Below are 25,338 nucleotides of genomic sequence, written 5' to 3'. Positions count from 1 at the left end.
TTTTCTGTTGCCCCAGAAGGCTGGACCAGAACCAACGGGTTGAAATTAAATCAAAAGAGTTTCCAGCTAAACATCAGGAACAACTTCCTGCCAGTTAGAGTGATTCCTCTGTGGAACAGGCTTCTTCAGGAGGTGGTGGGCTCTCCTTCCTTGGAGGTTTTTAAGCAGAGGCTAGATGGCCATCTGATTCTGTGAATTAGGCAGATCATGAGAAGGAGGGCAGGAATGGCTGCATCAGAGCTTAGTTCTTGTGGCCCTTTCTTACACACCCAGGTAAGTCAGCAATTTTTCTTCAGGTCAGTCTGGCAAGGGATCTTGCATGTTTTTGCCATTTTCTGGGCATGGAACAAGGGTCACTAGGGATGTGTGTGAGTGTGGGAGGTATCTGTGAAGTTCCTGCATTTTGCAGGGAATTGGACAAGATAGGTCCCTTCCAACTCTATAATTCTATGATTCTAGATAAAAAATTAATATCTGGCAGGTACAACTGTGCCATCATTAATGACTGGATGTTCACTCAAATAAAACCAAATTTGAACAAACAACTATTTCGTAAATACAACTAGAGATTTTTTTGGCTGCAAATGTTCTCCCTCCCTCTGTGCTCTTTTGACCAGGGTGTGGTCTGTACCTGCTCAGGCTTCAGCTTTTTCAGTAGTTACCCCATGATTGTGGAAGATGTCAAAAAGAAGTAATATGTTTTACACTTTTTACGTTTTTCATAAAAACTCAGATGAACTTTTCAGGAGTGTCCACAGAAAGAACTAAAACAATTCTCAGTGAAAGTCTGTTTGAGAGACACAGGGTTAAGGCAAACCATTTTAAAATTAATCTTTGTCTCAGATGACTTCATCTTCATGGAAGTAATGGACATTGTGAAATCAGCCCTGTAAACACACAAAGCCAGCCAAGAAAGCAGTGAGACTGATCAGTGCTAGTAGCTGAAGAGGGAAAAAAGCCATCCCTAAAGCAAGTTTCAGATTTCCACCTCCTCTTCAAGCATGACAATAAATTCAAGGACACAAGTTTAAAAAGGTGAAACTACTTTCTGAATGCCATCTACAATACTATTCCTTGCAGTGGAGTGGGCTGTTTAAAAGGCATTGCAAGAAAGTGAGTTAATTTCCAGTTAGATCAGCTTTAAGGCTTCCATAAAGCATGGGCTGAAAAAAAAAATCTCTCTGAAGCTGTAGGGCTGGAACATCCTACATTTTGGAAGGAAGGTTCCAATAATCTCAAAAACTATTCAAAGTCACAAGGCCATGGTGGAGATTAGACTCTAAATCAGCATTGAATACAGTGTTAATTTATTTGAATAGCCTATATCTATACAGTGAACTTGCAGATCGACACATTTCTTATGTCTTTAATGAACTTTAATTTTTTTAAAACATGGACTCATATTTGTAACATGGTTTTGATTAAACTATTTATTTTACCTCAATGGTTTACAGTGTTTTTAAAAAGAATTTTATAGCATGTAAATAAGCAGACGAATCCCATGATTTAATCAACCCAAAGTAACAGTAATTTATACAGTTATATCCCCTATGATGGGGATCAGTAATGGCACCTTGCATGTCAGATTTTGGCCATGGAGGTGCGTCATCTATCTTCCCAAATGACAACTCAGAAACCAGAAGAGTGTTTGAAGGATATAGTGATGGTGCCCTAAGAACTTGCCAACAATGATAATTCCACAGTGATATTTTTTTCCAAAAATTATGGTATAATGTGTATAATGATAATAATTAAAGAGTTCAGTGTGTTCAATGTTATGAAGTTTAACTTGATATCCATATACATTGCTACTTGTATTGCAAATATATATATGATGCTGTTCAAGTAATAATTTTTCTTCCACTTACTATATTTTATAATTTCAACTACTACTTTTCCTACCTCTTCACTGGCATAAAGTTAAGACACATGGGCTAAGGCAGCATAGCTTGTAGCAATCTGCAACTCTGTTTCAAGTACTGTGTATATTTACAACTTTACCTGTCCGAAACTAAAACAGTGACATGGTTAAATCCAAAAACATGCCAAACACAACATATTTAACATGTCAAGGTATAAGTTATGCATTTTATGTTAACACAGTAAAATAAGTTTATGCTTGATAGGAAATTAAGTTTTACATAAATCTCAATTTCCCCAAAAACTTCTGGAGAAGAACTGGGGGAAAGGCTTCTAAATTTCTAGAAGCATTATACCTCTAGTTCTGTGCAAGAGATAAACAGAAGAGATATTAGAATCTACTCACCTATTAAGGCTGTCATAAAACGATTCATGGAAAGAGGTTCTAAGTACATTGGCCCTTCATAGCCAGATTCCAACTCACTCCTCACGTAATCCCTGAAAAACACAATGAGAATATGTTAAGAAACCTTTAATTCAGAAACTGTTAAGGTTTTGCCTTATAAAAAAATGAAGCAGGACCTAAGTTTTATATGTTTTTCCCCTGCTGACACATTGAAAAACAATGTGCAATGCTTTCTCATACATAAGACCAGGGAAAGACAGGTTGCTTACCTGTAACTGTAGATCTTCGAGTGGTCATCTGTGCATTCACACTCATGGGATATAGCGCCTGTGTCGATCCCCTGAATTGGTACCTAAAAAGCCTGGGATTTTTTCGTGCTCGGCACCAGTGGGCATGTGCAGGTGGTCCCTGTACGCATGCTCACCAGAGCCAGCGCGAGGATCCCGCCAGTTCCTTCTTGACCGCTGGAAGCCCCTAACATAGGGAGACCGTCAGCAGTGGGGAAGGAGGGCGGGTAGTGTGAATGCACAGATGACCACTTGAAGATATCTTCTATCTTCAAGTATGTCTGTCTATCTTCTTCATGATCTCTGTGCTCACACTTATGGGAGATTAGCAAGCCAGACATACCTGGAGGTGGGAAGACGGTCAACCAGAAGAAACAGCTTGCAGCACTGCAGCTCCCATACGAGTCCTCTGCTGGGCACGCACATCCAGAGCATAATGCTTCATGAAAGCATGAGGAGAGGACCAAGTGGCAGCCTTACAAACATCCGTCAAGGAAACACCCTTCAGGAATGCCACCAACGTCGCCATCGCTCTAGTAGAGTGTCCACGAATGGGTCCAGGCAACGGCTTCGTGGCCAGCAAGTAGCACAGTTTAATAGTCTCAGTAAGCCACCTTGAAAGCCGCTGAGATGAAATTCTTAAACCCAGCCGCAGAGCAGCATATGAAACAAAAAGATGCTGGTCCTGCCGAAAAGTCTTAGAATGATTCAAATAAAAAAGCAACGCACGCTTGACATCTAAAGTGTGCCACCGATGTTCCTCATCTGAGGAAGGGGTCGGATAAAATGTGGGTAACCAAACCTCCAACTTAAGGTGAGATTGAGAAACCACCTTAGGTAAAAACGAAACATCAGGAGCCAACGACACTCCAGACTCATGAAAAAATAAATAAGGGTGGTCACAACGCATCGCCATGAGCTCCTCTACACGGTGTACCGATGTGATTGCCACCAAAAATGCAGTCTTCCAGGATAGAAGCTATAGGGAACAGGTTGCCATTGGTTCAAAGGGATGCCGAGTCAACCTGTCCAACACTAGCGGCAGATCCCACAACTGTGGAGGTGATCTAGATGGAGGATGCAATCTGACCAATCCTTTCAGGAAATGCTTTGAATCTGGGTGAGCAAAAACTGAATGCCCCTCAACTCCCTTCACCAGACGAAGCAAAAACAGGAACCAATTCTGTCAAGGCCACCATGGCGTGATTAGTACGCACCTCGGCTTTTCTCTCGCTATTTTGTTGACGACTTTTGTCAGCAATGGAAGAAGCAGAAATAGGTACAGAAACCAACCCTTCCATGGGAACATTAGACCTTCTCCCAAGGATGCTGGATCCGACCCTCCCCTGGTGCAGAACAGAGGACACTTCCGATTCAGGGCTGTGGCAAAGACGTCCACCTGAGGGTACCCCCAGAGCTGGAACACAGGTTGAAGGAAGCGCCACTGCATTTCCCACTCGTGCGGAGATGCTGCTCCTCTGCTCAATGAATCTGCCTGGAGATTGAGTACTCCTGGAAGATGTGCCACCTTCATGTATATGCCATGCACCAGGCACTCCTGCCACAGTTCTATTGCTAATGCACAGAGACGTCTGGAAACTGTCCCTCCCTGCCTGTTGACACAGCAGAGGGCTGTAGTATTGTCCGTCAACAGGGCCACAGCCTTCCCTGCCACCAAGGGACGAAAGGACCGAAGAGCAAAGTGAATTGCCAGCAGTTCGAGATAATTTATGTGGCACCGAGTCAGCTGTAGAGGCCATGGCCCCCCCACACACACAGAGTGTCCATATGAGCACCCTAGCCCCATATAGACGCATCTGTGGTGATCGTGACTGTCGTTACAGGCAGATGGAAGGGAGCTCCCTGACAGATGATGTCTTTGGATTGCCACCATTCCAGGGCCTGAAGGATCGATGATGGAAGCATGAACCTCTTTTGAGGTGAGTCCCGTAATGGTCGAAACTTTCTGAGGAACCAGAGTTGAAGCCCTCCCATGTACAGTTTCGCGAACAGAAGCACACTGGTAGTCGCTGCCATCAACCCCAGCATCAGCTGCAGCTGCTGCGCCGTGCCCCATTTCCGACTTTGCTAAAAATGGATGACAGCGATGATGTCTGATGCTCTTTGCTAAGGCAGAAAAGCACAATGAAGTGTTGTGTCCAGCAAAGCCCCGATAAACTAAACAGTCCTTGATGGTGTCAGATGGGACTTCTTCATGTTGACCTGCAGACCTAAGGTGTGAAGACGACGAAGAGTGGTTGCAATGTGGCAGGATAGATGCTCTTCTGAATCCGCCACAAGGAGCCAGTCGTCTATATACAGAAAAACGACTATGCCTTGCAGCCGAAGATGTGCAGCTACCACACTCATCACCTTGGTAAACACCCGTGGTGCAGTACACAGGCCAAAAGGAAGGGTTTTGAGCTGGAAATGATTGGAGCCTACCGCAAACCTGAGGAAATGCCTGTAAGCCGGATGGATACTGACATGGAAGTAGGCATCCTTCAGATCCAGGGTTGCCATCCAGTCCCCTTGGTTGATGAGGGGAAGAATCATCTGCAATGTAGACATACTGAATTTCTGGTACACGATAAACTTGTTCAGATTCCGAAGGTCCATTATTGGTCTCAATCTCCATCCCGCTTGGGGACCAGGAAATAACGAGAAAAGAATCCCCCTGTCCTGTCCTCTGCAAGGACCGGTTCCATGGCTTGTTTCTGCAAGAGGTTGCAAACTTCCTCTAACAGAGGGGGAGAAGGAGGTGTGGTGACCAACAATGACTGAGTCGGAACCTGAACAAAATCTATCTTGTATTCTTCTGCTATGATGGAAAGAGCCCACCTGCCTCTGGAGATGGACTCCCAAGCCGGAAGATACTGACATAAAAGTCAAAGGCCCTGCTTCTTGGGGCAAGCACCCTTAGATTTGCCCGTGGTTGCAAATGCTGAAGCAAACCTGGTTTTATTATTTTCCCTATAGGGAAACCTACTCTCTGTTTCCGAAGGGCGAGGTCTCCAGGGCTGGTCAGGGGAGAATTTCTGGTAGGGCCTCTTGGGCCAAGATTTATGCCACTGCTTAGGCTTGCCCGCCCTAGAAGACGCTGGGACACCAAGGTCCCTTGAGGTCTTTATGCTTTTGTCCATCTCTTGAAGGACACTGTCAGTGATGGAACTAAAAAGACCTTCACCTTCGAAAGGAAGGTCTTCAGCATAGGCCCTGGTGTCAGGCTGAAGAGCTGTAGACCATAGCCAAGAGTGACGGTGCAGGGAGACTGCGGAAGTGAGGGTTTTGGCAGATACATCCACCATATGCTTTGCTGCAGCCAGTTGTTGCTTAGCCACAGCAAAGTCCTCTTTTTGCAGCTTCTTGAAGGAAGATTGTTTTTCTTCACTCAAGGAAGACATTAGCGGTGTGAGCTGCTCCCAGATGGAATATTGGTAGCAAGCCATGCATGCAGTGTAATTTGAGATCTTCACTCCCAATGCTCCTGCTGAATAAAACCATCTGCCCGCATTGTCTATCTTCTTGCCCTCCTTGTCAGGTGGAGAAGAATGAGTCTTGTGGGCCTTTGAGGACGAGTTGGGCTTAGGGTGGGAGAACAAAAACTCAGCACCATCCTCCTGAACATGATACATATGGTGCAGTCTTCGTGTAGAGATTGGTGTAGATGCTGGCTTTGCCCAGGGCTCCTTCACCGCCTGCAGGATGACTTTGGTCACTGGAAGGGCCACAGCCGTCGATGTTTTTCTCTGCATTATGTCAAAGATGGTGTCATCGACAACTGGCTGCGGTTGAACCACTGTGAGGAAGAGAGATTGAGCCATCCGCTTCACCAGGTCCCCATAAGACTTTAGATCTTCCGATGGAGATATAGGAAGGTCCTCAGCAATATGTGACTCTGGAGAAGGTTCCGCTGCCCTGTCCGGATCATCGGTACCGACCTCAAAGTCCGATGACGAAGAATCTCTTCTCACTGAGTGCTCATATAGTATCGGGGTCGAAGCACGTTCGGATGACTGGAGTGATACTGACGGGCGAGCCTGCACTTCTTCCGACCGCTCTCTGCGTCTCTCGGGAGGGATCGACACCAATGCGTGGAGTGATTTGAAATGCGAGGCTTCGAGAAATGCGAGGCTTCCGACTGCTGATCCAATTCTGGAAAGTCACGTGGAGGGTACCACTGGTATGGCGATGAGTACAGATACCCATAGGAACATGGCCACTGACGTTGATCCCACATTGGAGGTGGTGGGAAACGTCGAACCACAGCAGCTGGCTCAAGTTCTCTCCATCCCATAGTCGGCGGAAGTGGTGCCAAGAGTTCGATCGGCACCAAAGCCTCGATCTCCAATACCGAACCACTGTCGCTCCGATGACGTGACCCCGATCTTGACGAATGGGTGCGCTGGGTCAGGTCTGTCTCCTGCTCAGATCCCAACAGATGGATCGGCTGCGAGCCCCTGCTTCTCGACACCGAAGGACTCCGTGAACGTGGAGATGCCAGAATCTTCCGGGGTGGAGCAGCTTGAGTCAACATTGTACATTGTATTTACGTGTTGTGAGCTGCCCTGAGCCTGCTTTGCGGGGAGGGCGGGATATAAATAAAAAGTATTATTATTATTATTAACATCAACTCCAACGAAGCATCCCGAGAAGGACTGCGGGAAAGCCTGTCCTTCCGCTTCTCCTTCGATTTAGACTTCTTCGGGAGGGACGACTGGGTCCCTGAATCGTCCCGACATTTCTTGGCCGGAGTCACCACTAACCCCTCAGAGGGTCGTTCTCTCTCGGTCGGCATGGTAGTCTGCACCGGTGACGATGGATTGACCGATGTAACCATTGGGGCCTGGGTAGCTTCCCCCATCGATACCGACGGGTCCATTGCCATTTTCGGCAGACGAAGAGCCGATTCTACAAGTGCCGCCGATAGTCTCACCGCCCGGTTTTTGCGGGTTTGCTTCCAGAAACTCAAGCAATGCGGGCGCGAATCGACCCGGTGTCCCTCTCCCAGACACAATAAACAGAGGGAGTGACCATCAGGAGGTGCAATCTTGCTACCACACTTGAGGCAACGTTTGAAACCCCCCCAACGCCTTTCCATAGGCACCGGAACCCACACAGAAAGATTTCTGAGGGGATGGGGGGAAAATAAAGCCCCAAGGGGCAAAAGTCCCAACACAAAGTCTTTTTTTTTAAAACAACAACAATTCACTATAACACTTAACTACTAAGAAAACAACAAACGGGCTAATAACAGGAAGAAAAATCCAGGCACCGACCAGAGCAGTCAAAAAGAGATCCTATCAACACGGCGGTCAAAAAGGAGCTGGCGGGATCCTCGTGCTGGCTCCAGTGAGCATGCGTACTGGGACGCCTGCGCATGCCCACTGGTGCTGAGCGCGAAAAAATCCCAGGCTTTTTAGATACCGATTCGGGGGATTGACGCAGGCGCTATATCCCATGAGTGTGAAGCACAGAGATCACGAAGAAGATAGTACCTTATGTAAACTGGCTCTCTTGGTTTTAACTTGTCTTTGAACTCTGTCTACCATAAATGAAACCATGTTTCATATATATATTTTAAAAAGTCTCCAGTTTCTGTACTGAACTCACTAGAAATGGGGTAGTGGGTAAGAAGAAAGCCTGTATTTGTAGCTATTGAAGTACAGCAAAATTGTTTTTATTTTAGCAATACAACTTAGTGCTTTGTTTAAAAGTTAGTCATACTGTTTTAGGAGCTGGGAATGAAAAGAAGCAAAGCCATTGTCTGCATCTTTAAATAGAGAAACTTTGACTGGGGTAAAGACTTAACTACTAAATAATGAAGGCCTTAGGTACAAGCAAGCCACAAAAGGCTTATGTAACCAAGTCTTGCAAGAGTGTTCAGCCAACCACTGTTGAACTTGGGTAGACAGTTTTTGTAACTTCCTTACATGAGTAGCTGCTATACATGCTTTTTTCAACTGAATCAACTGAGCCAGTTTTTTTCTGAAAGGAAAGGCAAAGCACTTTATTCTGAAAGATGAACAGTAAAAAGGGTCTGCCAGGTCCTACCTTTGTACTGGTAGGGGGATTTGGAGGATGGTCCTGGAGGAGGCAGGGAAGTTGTGTGAATGAAATGACATCATCACATTGGGGATGCCACATGTGATGCCCTGCTTTTTTGGCAAAACTCTATGGTAAAATCACCCTCAAACCATAGAGTTTTGCCCCAAAAGCAGAGCATCACCAACCTGATGACATCACTTTCATGTGATGTCATTGCTTCGGGAACATCACTGTGCAACACTGCTGCTTGGGAGTGAGGTTTCACCTGCTGGCAACCTGGCCAGCGTGGGCAGAAGCCCCTAAAAGCAGGCAATCTCCCTGCCGCAGCCTGGGGAATGGGAGCCCTAGTCTATTGGTTGTGATTGTAAGGCCTATAATAAAAGATAAAAAGACATACTTTGAGCAGGAAGGAAAACCAGACAGCAACTTTTACAAAAGTAAACAAGAGAAACACCACAGAACTCTGTTATTTAGAAGGGAATGTAGATTTAGCAGGGTCCAGTACACCTTGGGAGAAGGGCCTTATGCACAGGTCAGTACAGATGGACCTCTGCAGACCTCGGCAACCCTCTCATAAGCACAAAACAAGGTTAGCTTATATCCCAGAAATGGCAACTTTTAACTGGGATTAAGCCACAGTGCAAAATCCTAGTAAGTGGAGGGAAAGCCTCAGTTAGTGAAGTCATTAGCTACTTGGGTTTATGGTTATTGCAAACAAACTGAGATTTATGTTATGTATGATGCATGAATGCTGTCTAAAATAAGAAAGTACTGTGCCCACTCACTGAATGATCTCAAATGTGCTTACTGAGAACTATATTAATTGGGAGTTGATGCTGGGTAACTATGACGACCCTCATACACTTTCCTCCCTCAGAGGCAAGATTTTCCCTCCATTTCTATTTGCTTTTCTGATTGAGCAGCCTTAGTGGTCTGTTTTCTTCTTTCCTGAAGAATTCTGGCTGCCCCATCCTGTCTCAAACTGACATTTTATTGCTGGCTCAGCCCAGGAACCTGAGGGAAGGGTTAGGATTGTGCTTTAACAACTAAAAATGGCACTTGAGACATTTTTAAATTCAAAATTAATGAAATATTTTATTCAATACAGAGAGAATGGGTCATGAAATCAAGGGTTGAAATTTCTGAGGTAACTCAATATAGATAACTCTGAGGTTAAACCAGTACACGCACAGACTTTAGTTCTTATATATATATGAGAGTTTCTTAAACTATTCACAATGACTTAAATCTTTATGCTGAGAGGTGTTTTTCCCAGTGTTTTCCTAAACACTTCAGTACACTTTGAGTATTCTCTGACAGTTTTGGTTTCCAGAAGGCTGGTACACTTTTTCTAGTACCCAAACCCCTTCCTCTTGAAACACTAATACTCATCTTGGGTTTTTAACTTACTCTTAAGAACTCTAAAGGCAGTTTCTAACCACAACAGACCAGCTGCCTGTTTGACTGGGTAGGGAAATTCTCCTCTCACTAGAAGATCTATCCCCTTTTCTTTGGCCCGAATGGAGTCTGTACCAAACTTCGCAAATTTTCTTGCCAACCTCTCCCCAATGCTCCATTTGTGTAAAACTGCTCTCAGCTAAGGCTGAAATCAGGCTCAACTCAGTCAAGGCAGAAATTTAACTGACTCTCTTCAGCATGTAGCGCTCAAGTCTTTCCCTAATCAGCTGATGTTAACCAATCAGATTGCTTGGAGCAGTCTGCCACTCAAGGCTCGGTTTTTGTGAAAAATTAACCCTTTACAGTCCTTTATCTGTTTGTACAGCACTTCTAAGCTTCTAAAAATGCAGTCAGTCACAATAACATTTAAGATTGCAGCTCTGTCAGAAAAAGTGACATCTTTATCTTAGTTTATCCTTTCAATAACCAGAACAACAATCCCCTTTGTTTGCTGGAAGAATAAGAAAGATTGAAAGGCACACTATAAGTAGAATAAAGAATGAATTCAATCCAATTAATGTAATTGCAGTTTATCTTTTTAGATCCCCTGCAGTGAACAAATTCTATTGAATTCTAGAATCAGTACAGAAATGTACAGCAGGCAACAGAAAACAATAATGTAAAACACAGAAGCACTGCCTCGGGTTCCTCCTCCCCACTTTTCCCACAAAAAGTCTCATAAGAAATCTGGAAAAATATGACACAGAGGTTGGCTCTTTCTGCCAATCAAATTTAATTCCATTCAGTCACAGTCTGAACAGTATGTGGTATGTACAGTTACAGGATCCCCATCCTCCCTCAAGGAAAGCTGACCAGATAGGCAATTTTTAATTGAGCAAAAGTGGGGCTTTAGGGTGGGGGTGGGGTAAGAGAGGCTCTTTAACCCTTTCTCTGCCAGCCATTTGTTTACTCAAAGTTGGCAATTTTAACATGCTTTCACACCCATGGATGAAAAAAGCAGCATCCATCAATCTTTACCTCCTCAGATGATTATGAGTGGACAAATGGCAAGTCATCCTTGCTATTTGCTAATCCTCTATCCAAGCTTCTGGCCTCTCAAACCTGTTTTTCTTTAAAAACAGAGGAAGGAATCACAAAACACTACAGAATGTACAGTTTAGCTGAAATTCCTCACTGAAGAATAAAAAATTACAATCTATACATATAAAAATAGAAGTTAATTGTAAAAAAAAGAAGCATGTTTTATTTACTAGATTTATCTTGACCTTTCTCCAATATATCTTAGAGTGGCAGAGTGGAAATTTAAACTAGGTCTCCCTACCTGACATTCTAACAACTGTATTGCACTGGCTACTAGAGAGAAAGCCTCTTCCTATGTCTAGGATTAAAAGACATGCTGTTAATTTATGATGCATCTTTGTCAACATCTCTATTCTTTGCTGATCTTGTATAGTCTTGTGATTTGCATACAATGATCCACTCAGACTGAAGTTTCTCAGTCAAAGCCAGAAAAAAAAATAGCTTTGCTGGATGACAAATTCTTCTTGTCCACTCCTATTTACTTTCCAAGTTATGAAATAGAGGTATTCTCAAGTATTAATCACTTCAAATTCTTCTCCTGCATACCTTTTAAAGGACTCCTTGTCCACTGCAAGATTTTTTAAAAAAGCATAACATGGAAAATTATGTTGAAGTGGGCCTTGTTAGGCTACAACCTGCAAACAAAATGTATGAGAACAAAGAACCTAGAGGACCAATTCTAGAACATTTTGTCCTTCTACTGCCATCTTTGTTTTACACAAGTCCCCTGTTCTTTTTCTTGCCAGCAGCAACTGATCTGAAAAAAGTAGTACTTTAATCTGTTCCATGCCCAGAAGATGGCAAAAAAAAAAAAAAAACCTTCCAGAATCCCTGAACAAACTGGCCTGGAGAAAAATTGCTTTCTGACCCCAACGTGGCAATTAACATTTATCTGGATTGGTAAGAAAGGGCCATGAGAACTAAGCACTGATGCAACCCTTCCTGCTCTCTTTCTCACGATCTGTCTAAGTTCACAGAATCAACATTACTGACAGAGGGCCATCTAGCCTCTGCCTGAAAACCTCAAAAGAAGGAGAGCCCACCAACTCCTGAGGAAGCCTGTTCCACTGAGGAACCACTCTGTCAGGAAGTTCTTCCTAACATTTAGCCAAAAATCTTTGATTTAATTTCAACCCATTGGTTCTGGTCCGCCCCTTTGGGGCAACAGAAAAAAACTCTGCACTATATGACAGCTCTTCAAGTACTACAAGGTTAGAAAGATTAGATAGACAAACAGACAGAGAGACACTTGAAGATGGCTATTGTATCATCTTTCAGTCATCTCCTCTCCAGGCTAAACATACCGAGCTCATTGCTCATAGGACGGTCTCGAGAGGTGACATGACATACCCTACCACAATTTTTTGTTAGGCTTTAGGGTGCTCCTGGATTCTTATTGTTTCTATTGCTATTAGAAACCACAACATTGAAAAACCAGTGGGGGAACATTTTAACCTCCCAGGATATTCAGTTGCTGACCTAAGAGTAGTAGTACCGTATTTTTCGCTCCATAAGACGCACCTGAGCATAAGACGCACCTAGTTTTTAGAGCCGTTTGTGTGAATTTAGAGGCATTTGTGTGAATTTTTTGCAGTATTCGCTCCTTAAGACGCACACACTTTTCCCTCCACTTTTTTGGGGGGGAAAAGTGAGTCTTATGGTGCAAAAAATACTGTAGTTGTCTTACAAATGAATTTCAAAGGGAGATTAGAGAGACTGCTGACTTGCAACTGATAATGAAGCTCAAGGCAATGCATCCTCCTGAACTGAACTGAGACCTAGGTTTCTTCTTTCATTACAAATACCTGCTATTGCCATTTGGTGTGCAAAATCACCTCATTGTTCAATATATAAGGACTGATGGACTCTTATTCTAGCTGTATCTGAAGAAGTGAGCAGGGACTCATGAAAGCTCATGCCCTGCCACAAATTTTGTTAGTTGTACTGGTACACTTGACCTCGCTCTTCATATCTCATGGTGCCCTTGAGGAAAACACCTATTTAAAAAAAAAATTGATTTAATTTCTGGTTGCGTGAGAGACATAATAATTTATTGCAGTTAATTAGGCCTGCCCAGCCAACTTTTCCCCACATGCCCTCCTCGTGGCATGGCATGTTGCTGAACTTGCTGCTTACCAATCTGTCGTCAACTCAATATTAAGGCTGGCTGTGACACCCAGCTGTCAGTCTGAGACACAAAGGAGGAGGGAAACAGCTGGGTGATCTGTCTGGTGGCTCAGCAAAAAAGGGGCAGAGGAGTCAGGCATCAGTAGCAGTAGCAGCAGACAACACATGCTGCTCTGCTCACTGTCTGCTGCTGATCAGCACAGAGTGTGCAAAAAGGAGGATGCCGAGAAGGTGGGGCCAGGCAGAGCCTCCTTGCGTGGTCATAAAGCAGCACTGCCAGCTTTGTGTCCATGCATTTTTTGGAGTCACCCTGCGTCTGGCCAGCCTGGTCAGAGGAAGGTGTCGGTGGGGGGGGGGGGTTGAATGGCATTGTGGTACATCTACATATCACGGTACCCTGGTTGGGAATCACTGCTCTAGAGTCTAGAAGGCTAATAAAAACACACTGTTGTTCACTAGTCTCACTGCATCATGCAGTCAGGTCCAGTGCTAGGGGTTCTGGCACCCCACGCCGAACCCTGTGCCCACACCCCCTCCATGGTTCTCCCCATGTGCGTGCAAGGCGCACACAGCCCAATGACATCACCAGAAGTGATGTCATTGGGCTGTGTGCGCTGTGAGCAACTTGGCTTACGCCTCTCCCACTTCAAGGGGAGCCGGCAAGAGGCCATGTCCTTCTTTCTTCACAAGAAAGGAAGACACAGCCTCTTTCTGGGTTCCTCTGAAGCGGGAGAGGGCCGGGCGAGCCAAGCTGCACGTTCTTGAAGAAAGAACATGTGGCCTGCCCCACCCCTCTTCCGCTTCAGAGGGACTCAGAAAGAGACCACCTCCTTCTTTCTTCTCTTTGAAGCAGGAGAATGGAGGGGCAGGTCAAGCTGTGCATTCTCCAAGAAAGAATGTGTGGCCTGCCCCACCCCTCTCCTGCTTCAAAGGAAGCTGACAAGAGGCCATGTCCTTCTTTTTTGCCTCTTCCCGGCTCCCTCTGAAGTGGGAGAGGGCCAGGCAAGGGACGTTTGGGTTGGCGGGGGTAGGAAGGGGTACTTGCCCCCACGGTGAAGTGGCACCCCAGGTGGCCGCCTACTTCGCCAACTCCCACACAATGGCCCTGCATGCAGCTGACCATACTTCTCTGTTAACTGCTGATACCCACAAACCCCTTTCTAGTTTTCATATTTTCATTAACATCCTAAATATTACAATCCACATTATCTATAACAAAACTCAAAATTTTCCCACATTTCCAAAAAAGTTACTTGGTGTCAGTAAGATTTTGGAAAGGAAAAGAAAGAGGGAAATAATACAATGTACATGAAAAACTCAAAGTCAAGGATTGTGATTTAATGTGTTTGAGGAAAGGATCCATGTCTGGTTTCTTGAAGTGGTTGGTAATTAAAAACACTGTCATTTGCTCTATTAGAAGGCACTTTTAAAGATGTCATCAATGAATCGTAAGTAGACCTCTGCTTATGAACATTATTTTCCCACCTTCCTCTTCATGCTTCCCCCCCCCCCAAAAAAAAAATGGTTCCCAAATGGCTGCTCCTGAGGGTCACAGAAGCATTGGGAATAGCAAAGGATGGAGAACAAGGATCAGAAGTCATACAGTCAGCAGAAATTACCTCTCTCCCTGCACAACCGGAAGCATCTTTCCATTCATACAAGAATTGGTTTGGGTCCCTGTCACAAGGATTTATTTAAAAAAAAAAAAAAACAGGATGGAGGCTTATATTTTGCTTTTAAAGGAAATTCATAACTCCATGTCATAGGTCAGGGTAAATCTGCCTCACAATGTCTATTTCTATCCCTTAATCACAAAATATTCTACTCTCTATCTCTGTGATGGTTACAGAGAAAATGTGTTTATATTATACCATGTAAAATAATCTAAGTATTTGCAGAAAAGCTCTACTTTGTTGCTAAATAACAGATTTGAGCCAAGTTTACAAAGAGTGGTTTCAGTACTGTAGTAACTGAAAGGCAATAACAGCTAAGCAACTGCCCTTAAACTGCCATTAACAAAAACTGGAATACACAGATTTTTAATAGAAGCACTATTTTCTTCATTAAAATTTGCTTTATTCTGATAGGGAGAACTGCCTGATTAATAAACTCATGGGAGAAACACAGCATGCTGAAAATCAGAATAAACACATAGGACATTACATCCAGTGTCAGCCATGATCGTGTTTATTTACATTCAATTAACTCTAGGAAACAGGTAAGCCTGTATCCTCTACTCTTCCATTCTCTGGTTGACAGCTAAGGAATGGCCTCTTTCTGTATAATGACTACTCAAGCTGCTGATCTACAACTTTGTGGATCCTGCACATTTAGACACCGAAATACCATTTTTACAAACACAATTGCTGAAAGGTTTCAGTCCACTACCCTAGTATTAATCAGGAGCTGTCCAATAGGTCTTTCTAATATATTATCACATAATATAAAGTCAGGATGCTAAGGCAATGTATACACAGACTGGACACAAACAATGCCTAAGCAGCTTAATATATAAAAGAAGGAAAGGACATTATTGCCAGAATACCAGTACTAATGAAGGAAAGTTGTCAAAGAGGTAACTGACAACACAAAACAGATTAAGAAAAGCTTTGAGGAAAGTGGGATATAAAGAGGCCGACTAGATAGGGAGTTGACAGAGGACACAATGGAGATAGGAAAAGGAATGAACAAACTGAAGAGCAAAGGGAACAAGGAGAAAAGTATGTCATATAACTGGAGATAAAGCAATTGTCTTCAAAAAGATGAATTAGAGAAAATACAATTTGGTTTAACAACAGGAAGTCATTTCAAAAGAGACCTTTCCAGACAGAACAAACAGAAGAAATTATAACAGGAGAGAAGGTGAGCAGGAAGAAGGTTAATGTAGTTAAGAAAAGAGAGGGGCACAATCCTAAGTAGGTTTACTCAGAATTAAGTCCCATGTTATTAAAAGAGGCTTACTTCCACTAAAAAGTTCTTCAAATTGCACTCATAAGGACAGAAAAGAGTAAATGTTGGGAAAACTGTAAAAGAAAAGTTTGTTGGGGCTTTAATATTTGTCGGGGGAAATGAGTCAAAGGCAATCTCAAAATGGTGGGTCTGGAAGCTACAGAAAGTGATGATGTCATCCAAGATAACACAAAAAGAGAAGTGATTTGGGCAGAAAAAAATAGAATAGCTATCTCATTTTTTATACAAAATACCCTCAAAGCAGCTTACAAAACAGAATTAAACAACTCACCTACAAATGCAAACACTATCAAACATCACAAAAGGATATCTTATAATTAATTTTAAAAAGGAAAAAAAAGTACTAGCAGAAACCAACAGTCAAAACAGTATCTAAACCCAAAACTAATTAACTAAACTGATTTTTTTTTAAAAAAATTAACTATACTTCTAAATGTGAAGAGGGATGATGCCAAATATGCCTCACAAGAGAAGAAAAAAAATAAGAAACTGTCACTATTCATCTGAGACCAAATAAATACTTGGGGTGCGGCCACACCTCACATTAAAAGCGGGTGTGTAGCACTCAAATTTGAACCGCTGAATATTGATTCGATGCAGGGCTGCTCAGACGAGCATCCAAGAATGCGACTCATTCTGTTGTTGAGCAATCACACATCCAAAACTATCACACTCTTTTCTTGGAGCATTTAAATACTGACTCATATACCTGAATAATGCAACTACCACAAAACCCTCATAGATATCTCCAAGTTTTCATTTTTCTTTTGTCTTCATCAAAGCATTTGCTGGAAGATATAATCTACTGGTTTGGACATCATTTTGGTATATCTATTTGTTCACCACAGAACGCGAAAAAGAATCTGGTCCAGTTCCACATAATGTATGAAATCGTTATAGAATGAGGTAGACCACTGGTCTATTTAGGTATTGTCTACTTTGACTGGCAGTGGTTCTCTAGGGCGCAACAGATATAACTGAATACCCGATCTTTTTTACTGGAGATGCTAGGAGACTGAACCTGGGACCTTCAGCATGCAAAGCAGATGCTCTACCAAGCTTCTTCCTTCCCAGTCTCCTAAGAAGTTCCTGTCTGCCTCAAATCTCAGAGAACTGTCATTTGGCTCTTAAACATATGTTGAAACATTCAGATAAGTGGAATCTAGCCTTCCATACTCTCAGATATCAAATGGTTAACTTTTAAATTCAGATTTCAAAATCTGTAAAGACCTCCTAAGAGCCAATTTGTTAAACAATGCAATACAAACAATAACTGCTACTGTAATTACACTTTATGTACTTCTGGCCTTCTTCCTTATTCTCTCTAGCATATTGTGTCCACTTTGATGCTGAATCATGCTCATGAATAATTCAGAGAAACTTCAGTGCCTCAAGAGGGGCTTACAGGGGTTTTGACCCAGCATGTTTGAATGTGCAAACTTAAATAGTAGTATATTAGTATCTCTGTAATAGAAAATTATTCCTTTTATTTCTAGGCACCAGTAAAGTTACAGCCTTGATCATTACTAAAGTCCAGAAAAGTTTCCCATTTATTCAGTCAGAAGTTAGTCTTTAGATATTCTCCATAGTCAATTAAAATACATTACTGTCATCAATTATTTCCCTTTCAACCCAAGCATATTTTGCAAGTAAGGAGAAAAAGGTCAGTGGATGCTCCAGCCAGAATATTCACAAAATACATTTTCAAATTTGAAAATCAAAACTATAAAAGAAAACAATTTTTGCTATTCCTACCTGGAGATCTGATGCCCAGCATATAGCAACAGTGCAGTTAGAAAATATAGGTAGAGTTGAACCAGGTGTTGTCTGGGTAAGGTTAGGAGTACAACACTTATGATGTAACCTGGAGAAGAAATTGAGATTATTCACAATCAAGTTTATGAACTTTCTGAAAAGTGTATTTCATTTAAAACAGAAGTGGAAAGTCACTATGTCTTAAATTTTTTTAATCAAAAAGTAGAAGACTTGTGAGACTGTCTCACAAGTAATAAAATATGGGAGAAACAATTCATCATGCAGGTAAAAGAGAATCAACCAGCCATTCACTAATACTAGCTGAGAAGTTCATTCATGAACATTTTGCAGTCATGTAATTTTCATAAATAATGAAAACACACATTAAGCAAATCTTAAAGTACCTTATATCTTTTCCGTTCACAGATCATATTGAAAATGAGTTTAGAATTTTAAAAGCTCCACTTGGCTGTGAACTATGAGCATTTAGAAAAAGACAAGCAAAACAGAAATAGCATCACCATTCTCCCATTCAGAAGGAAGAGAACAATTTTGCAGTTCTCCCTGTTAACTCTCAGATTCACCCCACAGCACATAAAAGATTTCTATAATTATGCTAACCATTAAGTCAAAAACATCAAAGGACTTCCCCTTTAAATCAGAAATCAGAACATCTCTCAACAATGTAGGTAACACAAGTAAACAGTTCCTTGAGAAATAATTGGGAAAAAAATCAATTAATATCTCTTGTTTTCTAGTTGCAAGGGGATATGTGATATTCATTCATGATGGAGACCTACAAGAGGACCCCATTTGGCCAGAAATCAAGCTTGCGGAAACATAGTGGTTATGAAATTTTCACAGCAGATGGCACTTGAAACATAACCATCTAATATATATCATGTAGTCCTCACTTTTCAAGCATTTTCTACTAAACAAACAGAACAAAGATTTTGGGACTATCAAGTCAAATAATATAAAAATTCAGTTCTAAAATTCACCCCACAAATCCATATAGAGCCAAAAGATTTTCTCAGAACAAAAAGTGGTATCAAGATATATAATCTGTCCTGTTTCAATATTACCACAGGATTTAACACTACATACTAAATGTTGACTGGAGTGGGTTGTTGACCAGAGGATGTTTACTGGAGTGGGTCATATGGACCATATTACTCCAGTCTTGCTCCATTTGCACTGGCTCCCAATTTGTTTTTCAACACAATTCAAAGTGCTGGCACTGACATTTGAGGCCTTATATGGTTTGGAACCAGCATACCTGAAGAACTTTATGAAGCTACTGGAACACTGTGGTCTCCTTCAGAGAGTCTGCTGGGGGTGCTCCTATCTTCTGAGATTAGGCACTCTCTGCCTGCCTTCTGAATAGGATCAGAACCCTGGAACTCTTTTTCCAGGTTGATTCACCTTTTCCTTTCTGTTGCTGTCTTCTGACAGCAGGTGAACACTTTTGTTTTGCTTGGCATTCTCTGAGAGACTTCTTCCTCCCCAATGTTTTAACAGTTGTTCTTATCTCTTGTACTTAAATTAAGTTCTGATTTTAACTTGTTTTAATGATGTATTTGTGTGTTGGTTTTAATGGCTTTTAAGTTAACATTTTAATTTATATGTTTTAAATTGTATGCTAATTTGTTAACTATTATTGGGGGGGGGGGAGAAAGGTGGGACAAAAATCTTCTTAATAAATAACACATTTCAGTATTCATACATAAATATTACAAAACACCAAGGATTCCATTACCAGGTTTACTATACTTTGCAATGTAACATCCAGCCAATCTGTGTTGGCTAGTAGGACCAACCATTAGCTACCTAATACAATTCCAGAAACATACTTCAACATTCTAAAGTGAAATGAAACATTTAAAGAGTTAACAACTGCTCCTTTGTAACTCATTATCCTTAACAGGCCCTCACTCTCATCCCAATCTTCTTCCTTCAACTACAGTAAGCTCGCTGAAAGGGCAACTGATGATGTGCTCTTAATATTTTAAAGCTCTGGAGCAACCAAGGAATCTGTACTTCACTCAGGCTGTTAACACTTGCTTATTCTAAGCAGCATCACAGAATTAGTCTTTTAGTCCCCAACCAAAATCCTTTACTTGTAATAAGTCAGAATCATTGTAGTCAAGAACATTTAGAACAATATGTAAAGACATTTAAGTTTTCAAAATAGATATTTAAATATGATAATATTTCCAAGGCTTTCCTTTGAGGTGTTTTGTAAGGAACCATGATGCCCAACACCTTCATGATTTCCCAGAACAAGTGGGATGATTTAAAAGACACACTTTTAATAATTTTACAAGTCTACACCACAGTTGGGATCCAGGCTTTCAGTCCCAAAGTACTGCATATTCAGACAGTTTTCCTGCAGGTTCTACATAGAGTACTCAGATGTGTAGCTTTATCAGCTCTTTGGCCACAGGTTGAGATGAAACAACATTAGTACAGTCAGTAGTAAATAAATGCCAGCTAGTCCTTCTTGAGGACTCTCTTTCAGCTTTGCTGCTGTGGTTTTGCTCAGATACTTTCGTAGCATTTAGAGTCAAATTATGGACAGAAAGAGTACTGAAATGGGTTTCTCCCTTTCTGACCTAGAAGTTCTTTGTCTAAACATATCCAGCTCCTCTGTGACTGTTAAACTTGAAGAACCTGACTGACAAATTTTAGCAGCTGATATCACATGGGTCTGATCACCAATGTTTGTGAGGTTTTGTGCTTCATCCCCTTTAACCCAGGGGTGCCGAATTCATTTGTTATGAGGGGCAGATCTGACATAAATGTCACTTTGTTGGGCCAGACCATATGTGTGTCATAAATGTAATGCCAGGTATGAGACATACAAGTGTATTATAAAAGTAGAGTACTGTTCTATGGTTGTTGCCAGGTGTATATGAATCTGCTTTATATTGAATCAAACCATTGGTCCATCAATGTCAGTAATATCTACTCAGACTGGCAGCTGCTCTCCAGGGTCTCAGGCAGAAGTCTTTCATGTCACTCACTATCTGGTCCTTTTATCTGGAGATACCAGGGATTGAACCTGGGACCTTCTGCTTGCCAAGCAGATGCTCTACCTCTGAGCCATGGCTCCTCCCAACCAGACTATTATTAAAATTTCTTTGAGGAGAGACAACAACTAAATGCTCTGAAAGGTTAAAGTGTTCTCCCACAGGCTTCTCAGTTCTGTAATTCCTGTAATTCCTGATGTCAGACAAAGGATAAATGGACACAAATCTGTTTTACTGCAAAGGAACTTCAAGAACAGAATGGAGAGAGAAATTGCTGAATTACAAATTATTATGAAACTTGGAACAAACATCTCCCCAGGAATGAACAGGGATATTGGGTTTTTTTATCTCATTACAGATGCTAAACCCACTCTCACTGAGTACAGTTATACATCCATAGTGTTCCAATACATTTTTCTTTTAGAATAGTGTATCAGATTAATTTTTTGTATTGATATGCTCAAAATAGGGATATTAGCTGTTTATCTCATTACATATACTTAACCCATTTTCACTATATTTTATTGTATTCTTTTTTCCTAGAATACTAGGAAACTAGAATGATGTTTACATGTTAAAAAGTAAATTAGGTGGACAAGAACATCACTATCCAATGTATTTCTCTTTTAGCTGTATTGACATATTCAAATAGGGATATTGGCTGTTATCTCATCACATATACTAACAGGAATGGATCTACATGTTTTTTGTTTTAAACAATTTTATTAGTAACATATGGTAATAAATTTCAATTTCTTACATCAATAACAACTACTTTTTTATCCCACGTATTACTTTCTACCCACCCCTCCCCCTGTTACTTGACCCCCGCCGGTGTTCTATACTTAAAATATTAATATTAAAGGTACTCTTAATTAATAAGAACAAAAATTAATATCCTCCTCCCTCTTGTACTTAATCATTATCAAAAATTGTCCAATGGCCTTTTATTTTCCACTCTTTTTCTACGTATCTTCTAAACTTTTTCCACTCCATCTTAAATACTTCTACATGTTTTTTGAGGGGGGCAAAATTAAAAAATGGCGCCCATAGAATACAATGGACTCCATACCCAATTTGGTGCCCCCCTCCGTCGACGCCTGGGGCAAGCACCCCCCTCCGCCCCCCCTAGATTCGGCCCTGTATACTAAACCCATCTTCCACTATATTTTAATGTATTTTTCTTCTGATGGCAAACTATATGTGTGTTACAAGTTAAAAGGTAAGTTATTTGGATGGGAGAAAACTTCTGAGAAAGAAATGCCCTCTTTTTGGCCCAGCCTTATAACAATAGAGTGATTAACAGACATTCTCACATTTTGACATATTACTGTTTTATTGCTTTCTCATGCTCATGCTACCCAGATCAAAGGTTTGCTCAATTTGTTAATTTTACTATTCTAAAATTGGATCTTAAATTTGTATTATTTTGCATTCTAAACCACTGCCTACCAGCTATATGTAGCTCTGCTCACTGTACCCGATTCCTCATCTGATGAAGTGAGCTTAGAGCACACGAAAGCTTATATTCTGAATAAAACTTTGTTGGTCTTAAAGGTGAAAGTTGACTACTACTTTGTTGTACTGCTTCAGACCAACACGGTTGCCCACTTGGATCTATCAGGATTTAACACTAAAATTTATTTGCAGTAGGTTCTATGGGAGGTGCTATGAAAAATGGCTAGAAAATATTTCTTAATAAATTCTTAATGAAATCTTTCTTAATAAATCAACATCAATTGCAGTGATGACAGCAGATGCTTTATATTTTCCTGTTAGTTTTAAAACAAGGTGGGAAGTGAAATATACAAAATAAAGCCCCTTAGGAATTTGCATTGAAAACATGAAAACATTACAAGGGAAATCTGCAGCAAGTTCCTCTCATTTGCAGGAAAGCCTCATAACAAAAAATCACTTTGCTATCCAATTAATACTTTTTTATCACTCTTTTAAAATGGAACACTAAAAGACAATCCATTCTGACATACAGATCTTCCAGGAAGATAAACTGAATGTAAAGACTTCAAGGCAAAGGCAGAAAATTTACCCAGCTTAATCCAAGCAATGCAGTTTTTACCTTGAATCTCACAATTCCATGGGAAGACAAGAAACAAAGCAACACCGGAACACCAGTTTCCAGTAATTCTTTTGATGTGAAGAGCTGCCCTCTTTCAAATAGGAGGGAGGAGCATCCCTGACTTTGTAGAGAGAAAAAAGTTAGGGAGGAGAAAGAAGGATTTCTTCCCCCTAACTTTCATGTTGACAGAGATTGGGGGAGGGGGGGGGTTGCATTCTTTTCTTGTTCAGCACAGTTAAGGATGTTGAGCAAAAAAAGAATGTATTTTTCCCTTAACTTTTTTGTTGTTGTCTACTGAGACTCTGTTGGAGGCAGGGCTTTGCACGGGGGCGGGGGGAGGAGGAACAATCTTCTTTTCCAGCATCATGATCAAAGCCAGGCAGGCTAAGCATCTCCGCAGCCCATTCCTCTCCACTCCAGTGCAAACCCACCCCTTGGGCTTCTGAGCACCCCTCACTGCATGCACCTGGGGTGACCCACTCCCCTCCCCTCTGCCCTTGGTATGTCTCTTTTGTTGTGTGCTGGTGGTGAGGAAGGGAGGGATTGTCCAGCTTCGGTAGAGAAAAAAGCTGCCTCGCCATGTGCAGGAAGGGGAGGAAGGGGAGGCCAGCATGATGGCAACTGCAGTGATCCTCTACTTACCAGGGTGGCGGCTGCTGCTGCAGCAAGCTGCTTCAGAGGAGGTTGTTCCACCAGGCACTGAAGCTATGACCTCCCAAGCAGGTTCCTGTTCCTTCCCTCACTCCTCATGTTTCCTTCCTCGCATATTTGTAGACCAGATAACTGGCAATATGATTGACACCTCTAGCAACTACCTATTCCATCCCATGGCACTGACTTATTATAGGTTATTCTTGTTGGCATGCTTTAATATATTCCCTTTGGTGGAGCTTCATGGCAGATCTGCCAAGATTCCTCAGCAGCAGAGTAAGTATTTATGAAGAGCAGAAATACTACTTCGTGAGCTACTGGCATTAAAGCTTCTAGGGACAAGAGCTTAGGGTACTCCTGGAGTCTTCGCTGACTATGGAGGCCCAGGTGGCAGCCACTGCCAAATCCGTATTTTATCATCATAAGGCAGTTGACTCCATACCTAGAGCACAGCGACTTGGCCACAGTAATCCACCCGACAGTCACCTCGAGAATAGACTATTGTAACACCCTCTACATGGGGCTGCCCCTGACGTGAACTCAGAGGTTACAACTAGTGCAGAATGCTGCAGCCAGGTTGTTATTGGAGCTACCTTTATGGGAGCACATTCAACCTGCGCTGCAGATGCTGCACTGGTTGCCTGTGGCATTGTGAGCTCACTTCAAGGTGCTGGCCATGACCTTTTAAAGCCCTATATGGCCTGGGACCTGTCTACCTCCAGGACTGCCTGTCCTCATATGAGCCCCAGAGAGTACTACAATCAAGCTCACAAAACCTTTTAGTGATTCCCAGGCCAAAGGATGTTCCACTGTCCACCACCAGGGCAAGAGCCTTTTTGGTGGCAGCCCCTACCCTTTGGAATGCTTTCTCTGAAAACATCAGGGCCCTGCAGGACTTGCCACAATTCTGCAGGGCCTGCAAGACAGAACTGTTTAAACAGGCTTTTAACACCTAATGGAGACGTCCAGTATTTCACCACCCCACAGCATTAATATCCTAATCCGACCCAAATAGAAACACAATGCACTCAATAACACTTAATAACATTACCATAAACAGTGCTAATTAAGAAGTAATAACAATGCCATCTAGGGATTAAAATTGTATATGCTTGAGATGTTTTAATTGTGATTTTACTGTAATAATGTAATTTTATGTTGTTTTAATTGATGCTAGCTGCCTGGAACCCTTCAGAGGAAGACGGAATATAAATATAATAAAATAAATAAAATAAAGTTGTGAGCAAGCGATTTGGCTACTACATATATTAGTTTGCTCTGGAGCCATATTTCCTGAGCTAAAACAAAAATATGTGAGCTGGAGGCTAAAAAACTGTGAGCTAGCTCACACAAACTCAGCTTAGAGGGAACACTGGTAACAACCCAAGTATCGTGAAAGTCTTGACACTTCTTAACTGTTTCCTGTTCTAGTGTCAGAAAGATTGTAATGGTAAAAGTACAACCACCTATGAGCATTTTGTACAGGCCCTGAATAAAGTACTACTTGGCTATCTTCAGCTTGACTAAGGAATGATGCAGCCAAGATTTACTGGTTAATGCAGAACTACATGAAAGAATTATATTTAACACAGAAGATGTTCTCGTCATGACTGACTTTACATTCTC

General features: G+C 41.8%; 2 protein-coding genes across 2 annotated transcripts in view; one reads left to right on the top strand and one right to left on the bottom strand.

Annotated features, from left to right (window-relative positions):
* UBLCP1 (ubiquitin like domain containing CTD phosphatase 1) overlaps window positions 1-25,338 on the top strand; it is a 143,130-nt gene that overhangs the window by 28,072 nt on the left and 89,720 nt on the right. The gene's annotated exons all lie outside the window — the stretch shown is intronic.
* The window catches only part of RNF145 (ring finger protein 145), a 104,736-nt gene that overhangs the window by 38,824 nt on the left and 40,574 nt on the right, over window positions 1-25,338 (bottom strand). Inside the window, exons 3-4 of the mRNA XM_060240225.1 lie at window positions 17,953-18,061; window positions 2,267-2,358 (exon numbers count right to left, since the gene is read on the bottom strand). Of these exons, the coding sequence (XP_060096208.1) occupies window positions 2,267-2,358; window positions 17,953-18,061 (201 nt within the window). The remainder of the gene's footprint in view (window positions 1-2,266; window positions 2,359-17,952; window positions 18,062-25,338) is intronic.

This window comes from Heteronotia binoei, chromosome 5, assembly GCF_032191835.1.
Source record: "Heteronotia binoei isolate CCM8104 ecotype False Entrance Well chromosome 5, APGP_CSIRO_Hbin_v1, whole genome shotgun sequence".
NCBI classification, from domain to species: Eukaryota; Metazoa; Chordata; class Lepidosauria; order Squamata; family Gekkonidae; genus Heteronotia; species Heteronotia binoei.
This window is presented reverse-complemented; position numbering and strand designations above follow the sequence as displayed.